Source organism: Sinocyclocheilus grahami, unplaced genomic scaffold (assembly GCF_001515645.1).
Source record: "Sinocyclocheilus grahami isolate Dianchi unplaced genomic scaffold, SAMN03320097.WGS_v1.1 scaffold207.1, whole genome shotgun sequence".
In the NCBI taxonomy this organism is placed as follows: Eukaryota; Metazoa; Chordata; class Actinopteri; order Cypriniformes; family Cyprinidae; genus Sinocyclocheilus; species Sinocyclocheilus grahami.
Genome location: NW_015505386.1, coordinates 306,392 through 316,175, shown reverse-complemented (window position 1 = coordinate 316,175; position 9,784 = coordinate 306,392). Strand labels below are relative to the sequence as shown.

Genomic DNA, 9,784 nt, shown 5'->3' with positions numbered 1-9,784 from the left:
GTACATTTTCAAAACTCTTAGTACAAAACTTTAACCTGATCACACTTGTAACCCAACTAGTCATTCTTTCAAATCCTAATCTCATGATTTCATTGTAGTTGCGCATATTTTCATTCCACATAATTATTGTTTCAAAACACAAGATCATTGTGATATGTATTGAGAACATTTGAATTAATCACCAAAACACAACATGATCTTCTTTCAATTTAGTACTTTTAACAATCAGTTAATTCACGAGCAAACAATGCAAGATTCATGTTTCAAATCACCTTTGTTGCTGAAATAATTACAGTAATACAGGCAATAACTGTCATGTTAGAAAATACACTTACATTACCTAACTTGCATATCTCACATAAAATCAATCATCTTTGTAAAAGTATTTATCCAGTGTGTTATCAAAATCTGTGATGAAGGTATGACATGGCCATAAGGTTTTGTGCTAGAACAGAGTTTACTGTCAATGCAGTAAATGTCCTTACTGTGCCGTATGACTGAATCTATATTCTAGCTGAATTTTTCAGATGAAGGGTGAGTTAATGTGCACTCTTTACCATATTAATGCTTCTGTATACAGTATCACATGGCATAATGTAATGTAAAATGCTGTATTTGATGCCATCTGTCTCCCTTCTTCTGATACATCTCTGATCAGTTCCTCTCTCTTGTGTCCTGCTGTATGTTCACAAATAGTAAAACACACAGTTTTACAAATGAGGACGCCCTCAAAGGAAGGTTTTAGGTGATTTTGTTAAGTTTTGCTTACTTCTGGGTACCAATTTGTCCCCAAAATATGGTTACAGTAAGTAGGCACACACACACACACACACCATTATGGTGACATTCCATAGGAGTAATGGGTTTGATACTGTCTCCCCCTACACTAACCCTACTAAACCTACCCTTACGAAAAAAAAAAATTTCTCATTGGACCCAAAAATGGACAATGATTTCAGATATTGCCATGTTTGTGGGGACATTTTGTCCCCATAAAATTGGGTTTACCTGAACCACACACACACACCCTGACAAAATAGTAGTTATCATCTTAGATAAATCACTTTTAGTGTAAAAATAATTCAGTGCATTTGGTTATCCCTAAATTGCAATAACGTTCTATAGAAACTAAATATCTATTGAATCTATATCTATAGATGCACCAAATGATTCACTGATTAACCATTAAGATGAGTTAGATTAAATAATAGACAAATGTATTAAGCTGAATGAGAAGTCATGCTAATGAAAAGTTTGATAGTAATAGCTTTATGAAAGGCAGTTACTGTGAATGGAACGTTTATATAGATGAAACACTTATTTTGTGTAGTGAAAATTATATTTTGTGACTGTTTATTGTACTAACACAATTGAAAATATGCTGAAATGTTTGAAAAAACATTTGATTATCTGTTGTGATATTAGTACTAAGAGTTTTAAAAATTGACCAATTGCTTGTGAAAATTGTGCCAAAGCTATTTAAAAAAAACTGTAACATATAACTGAATTTTCCTAAAATAGTTTCTTCATAAAGCATGTTCATAAAGCAGTTTTGTCCCTAGAAAATAATGAACAAACATATTAATAAAACCTCCATTCGCTCCAAGTGGGAGACAACTACATAGTTATTGAGATACAATATAGATATAGAGAACTTCTGATAATTTGCATGTGCAAGAGTCTTTAAACACTCAATGTTAAAGCTGCGTTGTTTACAGCTCAACAGCTTCAATAAATGGATGTCGTTTTAAGTGCTCCTGTATACCGTAGGTTGAGTGTGGAAATTAGTTTCCACTGGTGCGTAAGAGAAGTGCGGATGAAGAATTTGCCTTGTCTTTCATGAAAGCTGTGTATGCTATTATTTCCGTAAACCAAAGCTCTTTATCTTATTTGTGCCAGCTGATGACAACCTCAGTGCTGTCGAAGTGCCAGTGGACCGCTGCCCTTTTCTATAAGTCATCATTTATCCGCTGTCACACATGAACATCTCTGGGCTAAACTATCTGTGATCATCTCTGCTAGCTAATGGGCAGTAGCTCTTTAAAACTAAGCCTCATTTGGTTTACTTGGGATTTTTTTCTGTTACTTCTGATAAGATTTTTGTGCTCATTTCATTTGATTAGTTAAAAAAACCAGTAACGATGTTTGTGAATTAGTGTGTGTGTTTGATTTGCATTTTACAGAAGTCTTTCTGGTAAACATACACAATGTGTACTCAGCTGATAAACCCTTGACGGCGATGCATTTCCATTTAGAACAATACCGTCTATTAGGAGCAAATCCAAACCGGTGGATTAGTGTTTTGGGCTAGGTGTCTTTTTATCTGCAAATTATTGAATATGTATGAAACATTAAGAAGCAGCAAATACAAGAGTCTGTTCCACAGTTACTCAGTCTCCATCAGACCTGAACAAAACTAAGACGTCTGCAGTTGTACGCAGGTGCTCTGTTATGAATTTTAAACAATATGAATTAAATATATAAATCAGTGAAGGGTGAGAAAAAAAATCATTTTGTTTGCACGTCATTATTTGCCTAAGGAACTGTGAGCGCACACTGTTAGTCGGATAAATTAAGCAATCAATCACTGTGCATTATCCATTTTGGCTCCTTTTAAATGTGAGAACCTTTTTCCATCCGCTTCCCAAATAGCACTGTTCCTTACCTCTCAATTTTTTGGATTCTGTGCCAGAAATTGTTAAACACACAGAGTTTAGCCTATGTGTAGTATTTGGACGCTTAACCCACACTAAAAAAATGTCTGAATGTAATGCTTTTTTTTTTTAAATAGAGCACAAATACTTGTTTTTAAATTATATAAACAAGATACACTACTGTTTAATTCAGAAGTCTCTTGTGTTCACTTAGGCTGCATTTATTTGATTTAAAATGCAGTAAAGCTATAATATTGTGAAATATTATTACAGTTTAAAATAAATGGTTTCTATAGACCAATTCAATGTTTGCAAACAGTGATGACGTTTTTGTGGCCGGAGTCTATCTGGTGGCAGAAAATGATGATTTTCAAGTAGCATTCTATGGAGCCACGGAATAAAAGAATAAAAAAAGAGATAAATTTGAGTTTATATTTCAAAATTCTGACTTTATTCTCGCAATTACGAGATTATATCTCATCATTCTCTCTGTTCCCCTTGGCTCAGAATATGAGTTATGAGGTTTTTTTCCCTCAGAACTGACAAACTTGAGTCAAAAAGTCCGAACTAGGAGAAATCATCTTTTGTCAGAAAAAAAGTTAGAATTGTGAGATAAAATAAATAAATGTTATATGAAATGTTAATAGTAATAGGTTTAAATATGTCATGCTGTAACTGTAGGGCTAATACAATGCATCCCCTATGAACAGCATATGTGAATATTATGTAGACCTATTGTTTAAATCAAATTTATGCTTTAAAAGTAGAGTAATCATAGCTGTTTTCATCCATAGTATGTCCGTTTGAACGTCTGCGTTTAGCTTCAAATGGCATCTTTGACGACAGTATTCTCTAAAAATTATTTGCATTCCGATTCTGGCATCAAAAGGCACAAAAATATTTTTTTCTCTTATTCCATGGATTTGACCCATTTGCCTCCACTTGTTACCAGTGTTTTTCTGCCACCACTATGCGCGTGCAGCTGCAAGTGACGTAAATGTGACGTCTACTCGACGAATTGGTCTATTTGAATATATTTTAAAATGTCATTTATTCCTGTGATGACAAAACTGAACCATCAGCAGTGATTACTTCAGTCTTCTGTGTCGCACGAGCCATTCTAATTGATTTGAGTGCTCAGGAAACAGTTTTATTAGAATCAATGTAGAAAACAATTAATATTACACTATACAACTTATTTTTACGGAAACTGTGCTGCACTTTTTCTGTCTGCTCCTCAAATTTGCCCTAGCACTATTACTCACCCCTCCGTAATTTCTTCTGTTCTTCTGTGCCAGAATTTGTTAAATGTGATTATAGGGAGAGTTTTATGAGCTGTTCATCCAGGTGTAAATCTGCCAAGGCCATTGGAGAGCGCACGCTCTTTCTTGGGCCCTGCGGCCGTTGGAAACGAACGCACTAGCACAGCACGCCGACTTCATCAGTACTGCACAGCGCAGCAGAAATCTGCCTCGGTCCGCCCTGATTTACTACCCTCTTGTTCAGTCTCACAACGTGGTGAAGCAATTTGCAGGGTAATTCTGACAAATTCCTGGGTACCGAAAGTTGCGTAGAAAGCTAATTTGAAAGCCAAAGTCTATTTAGCTTCTAGCACGCTTCGAAAGAAAAATAAAAAATAAATATAAGAAGCCATTCATGAGAGAGACATTTATAAATGTGTGGCATTATGAACAATGACACACACAAAACAGATTACGGCCCTACGCCACCTTGACCTTTCAGGGATGGCTAGTACTAACCTTTAAGCAGCGTGCTAGTGGGCGACAGATGCTTTAGGTAGGTGCTGGTTTTGGACGAGACTGCGCACTGCCGCATTGATCTCCCAGAGTGCTCTGGTGACCCCGTCTGATTGGCTCTGCGGGATTCTATGATGCATTCTAATCACAGCACTATTATTGCTTTTGTGTGCTGCATATCGAAGAGGTCGTGGGAGTCACATTAGTCCTTCTGCTGGTTCAGCAGAACTGTCGTTCACTAAGGCGCATAGGTTGTTAGACTTGAGAATTATAGTTGTAAGGCACAGTAATGGCTGCTCTACATTTGAGAGGTGAACAACACATTGTGGTTGGGAAGTATTTCAATTTCCTTGTCGCCGTAATGTCAGCGCTACCTTTCAGTGTGTTTGTGTGTGTAGAGCAGCCTGTGTGAAGTATTTGGATGCTTAAGCCACTCTTCAAAATGTCTGATTGCTAATGCATTAGATAAAATGTTAATCCAAGTGTATTTATGTGAAATAAATTGAGCACGAACACTATTTTAAATCATGAAACAAGATACACAACTGTTAAAAAGTTCATAAGTCTCTTATGCTCGCCAAGGCTGCATTTATTTGATCCAAAATACAGTAATTACAGATTTCTATTTTAATATAGCCTATTTTAGAATGTAATTTAATCCTGTGATGGCAAAGCTGTGATGTCACACGAACGATCCTTAAGAAATCCTTCTAATATCTAAACATTTCTTATTATTTTCAATGTTAAAAAAAAACATTGTGCTGCTTAATATTTTTGTTGAATCCATGATACATTTTTATAGAAATCTTTTGTAATATAAAGGAAATGACACCTCTTTTAGTGCTAAATAATAGTGTTAAAGTGGTTCTATTATGCTCTTTTACAAAGTCTTGATTTTGTTTTGGGGGTGTACTAGAAGAGACTCTCATACTAGGTTGTTCGAAAAACACATTATTTTTCAAATATTTTACATTATTACAACACCTCTCTCCCCAGTTTGGCATGAACGGCTCAAATAGTTCCTGTATCAAATGAAAGCCCGCCTTCTGAAATGTGCTGTGATTGGTTAGCTGGGCCAGTGTGTGTTGTGATTGGCAGCACTCGGCGCCTGGTCGGGAAATGTCATGCCCCTTACCATAGCCGCCTGCGAGCTTCAGTGTAAATATTGCATCAAAATCAAACCCGGATGACTGTAACCACTCTGAAGTGGACTTTGAACTTTATAACTTTGCAGATCTTTTTTTATGCTCAAACGGCAACATTACAAACTAAAAAGTTGAAAAATTTAAAAAGCATAATAGGACCCCTTTACCTTCTTTAATAATAAAACGTAGCCACCACTGATTTGAAATGCATTTTTAAATGTGTAACTTGTTTATTTTATTTAGCTTTTAATCAGACAATCTCTTCCTCTTCGCAGGTAAATTTGGTTCTGGATGACGGCCGTTCTCTGGGTCTCATGATCCGCGGAGGGGCTGAATACTCTCTGGGTATTTACATCACAGGTGTGGACAGAGGCTCTGCAGCAGAGTGTGGAGGACTAAAGGTACAATTTATGCCTATTTTACCCACATCCCTTCATTTTACATCTACTGATGAGATGCGCATGAAAATCGCATTCGATTTTTTGCACAGCCCTACGTGACCTCTAACTGTCCCACAGTTGAGAATACTTCACACTCCTTAGTCTGTCTTTCTCTCTCATTTCTTGGATTAATTGTTCCACAGCTCTTTGGCATGTTAATTTTGATTTTCTCTTTCCAAATATTTAAGGTTTTCTTTATTGCATTCAGTCTTTTGTATCAGGTTTTGCCTACACTGTGAGCAGCAGCCAATGTGGTCTGTGAGGAAAACAGCTTAGTAAACAGACTTCATAATGTCTTCATGAAAATGCAAAAAGGTTTTTGTGTTGGTTGGGTGAGGTTAGGGCTTAGAATATCTAATAATCATTATCTCAATCTATGAAAAAGTCCATGCAAAGTATCTACCAAAATACACTGTTCTTTGCCCACTGTCTAACAGGCATCCCACAAATCTGCTGATTTGTTGACTGATAAAACATGTTTGTATATTCTGTCCAAAGAGTCCAGCTGGTTTTACCTCTGCCCGCTTTGATTTTAGCGCTTCCCTCAAGTGTGTTTGTGCATGAAAGAAGGAGAAAGAAATATTGGAGTCCACTGTGAAGTGCCTGTGATTTTTCCTCTAGCTATTCTTCTGTTGAATAATATGCCCAGGCATCCTGCGTTTTTTCCATTGTTTGTTTTTTTTGCCACAATTTGAGGTGAATATAATTATTATGTGGTGTCAGGGAAAGTTTTAAGCTCTTTTCAAGCTGGCAGTTCGCTTTGTGCCCAGCCTTTAGATTCATGATGGGATTGAGAGGAGATGGCAGTTTAAAAGGAAGGCGATCCAGATACACTCATGGAGCGAGAGAGAGAGTTGGAGAGAGTGCTGGATGTTTTCCATATGTCTGTTCAGAAGAAAGATGTGAGATGGATTTCTGGGCAGTGGTTTGGCAGGAAGCTGTGTTTACAATGCTTCATTGCTGCTGTGGGAATCCACAAACATGAAAGCAGATTCACATGCATTTATCATGGCACATGTGCTGTCTGAAATATAACATATACTGTACATTAACCTTTAGAAGTTTGGGGTCAGTATTTTATTTTGAAATAAATTTAATACTTTTATGTATCTGACACATTTTGGTCAATTGTTGCAGAAAAGACATTTACTGTGTAATGTTACAAAATATTTCATTCTAAAATAAATGCTGTCCTTTTGAGCTTTCTATTGATCAAATAATCCTGAAATTGATCGCAAAAACAAGTTTCATGACTTTAAATGATGCAAAACACAATTTCATGGCTTGTAAATTCACCCACAATTGACAGATGTGATAAAAAGTTAATTTTGGACACAAAGCTATCCATCTGTTCCATTATGTAATTGTGGAAATGTCTGGGCTCGCAGTTAGCCTAAAACAGCACGGAAAAGTGAGGGAATATGGATAGATGAGCAGTTACTCTTCATTCCCATCATTCCAGTGTCACCTGAGCTTCTTGATCTGATGGAGTGGGTGTTCGAGGTCTGGAACTTCTGCTCTCACTGACTTTTTCTTTCCAACCATCTGCTCTCTGCTGGAGAGATACTCCCGTCTGTCAACACACGGAAAGATGGTTGTGCAGTGAGCCGATAAGGTTTGGATGGAAGTGGAGAGAGGATCTACTGTATATGACTGAGTGCACACTGGCTAATGAACTCCAGTGGAAAGCAGCTGTACCTTGTTGATAAGGTATAGTAGTGATTGTGTAAGTCCACAATGTTTTTCAGCCAGGAAACGATATCTCCTTTCTTCCTCTTTGAGAATTTCATGCTGGCTCTGCCTCAGGTACTGCATGTACTCACTGCCCTCCTGCATCCACACAAACACATGCACTGAGACACAGGCTCTGTTCCAAAACATAGTGAGCTTCACTGTCCTCACTCACAGTGGCAGTTGCCACATTGCGCAAAAAGTTGAAGTCGGCTTTGTCATATTGCCAAAGGTAGTTTTTGCCTATGTTGCTTCAAATTGTCAACTGTCACTGAAAATCAATGACCTGCAGTCATTTTGTCATAACAAGCTGTAGGTGTGAGCAACCCTTAAGACAATTTTGTACACAACATACAGAAAATATATTGTTTTGTTTACACCTGAAATTTTTTCAGTGAAAATTTTAAGACTGTGATTTCTGGCGACTACTAATAAGGTGCAAAAGAGCAGTGGCGAAATGTGACTACAACCAATGGAAAAGTAGGCAGCAAAGATAATGTGATCCGCCTCTTGATAAGGATGCATACTACAGTTGAATTAGCAACTACAATACAATGACACAGTGGCCTTTAGTGATGTAATCCCTGTCAGAGCGAACACATCTGAGGACATTCCATTACTGTTAAGTGCAATACTTGGGGAAAACTTTGTAGACAAAGGGAACATAAAACTGATGACTTGGGTGACTTATCTATAAACCAAAATAACATCAACCCACAAATATGCATGTATGAACACTTATGAACTTACCAGTGAGTCTCTGAACACACCACGTCTCAGCTGTCGCTCCAGTGTTGCAGCCTGATTTCTCACTTCCAATTCATAAATTCTACGGCTGCCCTACACATATACAGAAAATATATCAGCTCATACACATATATGCACGTCTCAATACATAACACGTGGTTCCATACTCACTTCAATGTATTCCTCATCCAGCTTCACGTTCTTGTCCATGGCCTGCAGAACCTCTATGTGAAACCAGCGGAACTGGAACAAGACCAGCAATGAAGACGGTTTATGAATCCAATCAGATGGAGAGACTTGAAGAAAAAACTGTTTACTTACCAGAAAAAAAAACATTTAGTTAGAAAAGACAGAAAAAGAATTATTTACCACACCCTCCACTTCAACAGTGAGCTTCCGCTGGGTCTCTGATATCTGAATCAACACGTCACCTGGGAAACCAACAAATACATTAATTAAATAATCGATCATGAATACATATTTAATAAGTGCAGAAATGGAAGAGTGGGTTTTTGTAAACGGTGTTAATATCATGGGGATCGATCGCCAGCTTTTGTGGTTTAATGCAGTAATGCAGTCGAACCGTAACAAACTAAGAGACCAGAAATAAGCAACTGAATTTAATGATCATCTAGCATTAGTTCACCATTTCACCATTAAAAGTCATCATTTGCTCACCTTTTTGTTGTTCCAAACCAGTATGACTTTCTTTCTGCTGAAAAACACAAAATAAGATATTTTGAAGAATGTTTTAATTATTTTTGTCCATATAATGAATGTCAATGGGGTCCAAAAAAAATCTTTTTTGGACCCCATTAACTTTCAACGTATGGACAACATTTGTTTCAATGTACGAAACATTTCTCAAAAATATCTTCTTGTGTGTTCCTCAGAATAAAGAAAGTCATACAGGTTTGGAACAACATGAGGGTGAGCAAATTATGACAGAAGTTTCATTATTAATAACTTTTACTAAAGAAATATATTAAATATTACAGTGATTCAATTGAACTGGTAATAAGTCTTGTAAATTAATTAACTAATCATTCTCATAATTATGCATATCTATAATTAGTTATACCTAATTATATTAATTCTGGAAAGTTTTAAAAAGAAAAGTCTTAACATTTATCATGTAGCTTGTCCAAAAAAAAAAAAAACATTATCTTTTCATCTTTTATTAACATTATTATATGTGATGAGTGTAATGTGCTGAGGTGAATCAATTAAAGGGGTGAAAGAATGAGACCATGCATCAATAATTTAAGTCTCAATGCTCACATGGACACCTGATCTCTAACACACACACA

The 9,784-nt window shown here is 36.6% G+C and overlaps 2 protein-coding genes across 4 annotated transcripts in view; one reads left to right on the top strand and one right to left on the bottom strand.

Moving 5' to 3' along the window:
- Positions 1-9,784, top strand: part of whrna (whirlin a) — a 107,409-nt gene that overhangs the window by 50,843 nt on the left and 46,782 nt on the right. For all 3 annotated transcript variants that reach the window (XM_016286155.1, XM_016286156.1, XM_016286154.1), the window contains exon 4: positions 5,832-5,957. In XM_016286155.1, the coding sequence (XP_016141641.1) occupies positions 5,832-5,957 (126 nt within the window). The remainder of the gene's footprint in view (positions 1-5,831; positions 5,958-9,784) is intronic.
- LOC107595673 (brain-specific angiogenesis inhibitor 1-associated protein 2-like protein 2) overlaps positions 7,304-9,784 on the bottom strand; it is a 4,156-nt gene continuing 1,675 nt past the window's right edge. Inside the window, exons 5-9 of the mRNA XM_016286158.1 lie at positions 8,844-8,905; positions 8,646-8,717; positions 8,478-8,567; positions 7,695-7,826; positions 7,304-7,569 (exon numbers count right to left, since the gene is read on the bottom strand). Of these exons, the coding sequence (XP_016141644.1) occupies positions 7,450-7,569; positions 7,695-7,826; positions 8,478-8,567; positions 8,646-8,717; positions 8,844-8,905 (476 nt within the window). The 3' untranslated portion in view covers positions 7,304-7,449. The remainder of the gene's footprint in view (positions 7,570-7,694; positions 7,827-8,477; positions 8,568-8,645; positions 8,718-8,843; positions 8,906-9,784) is intronic.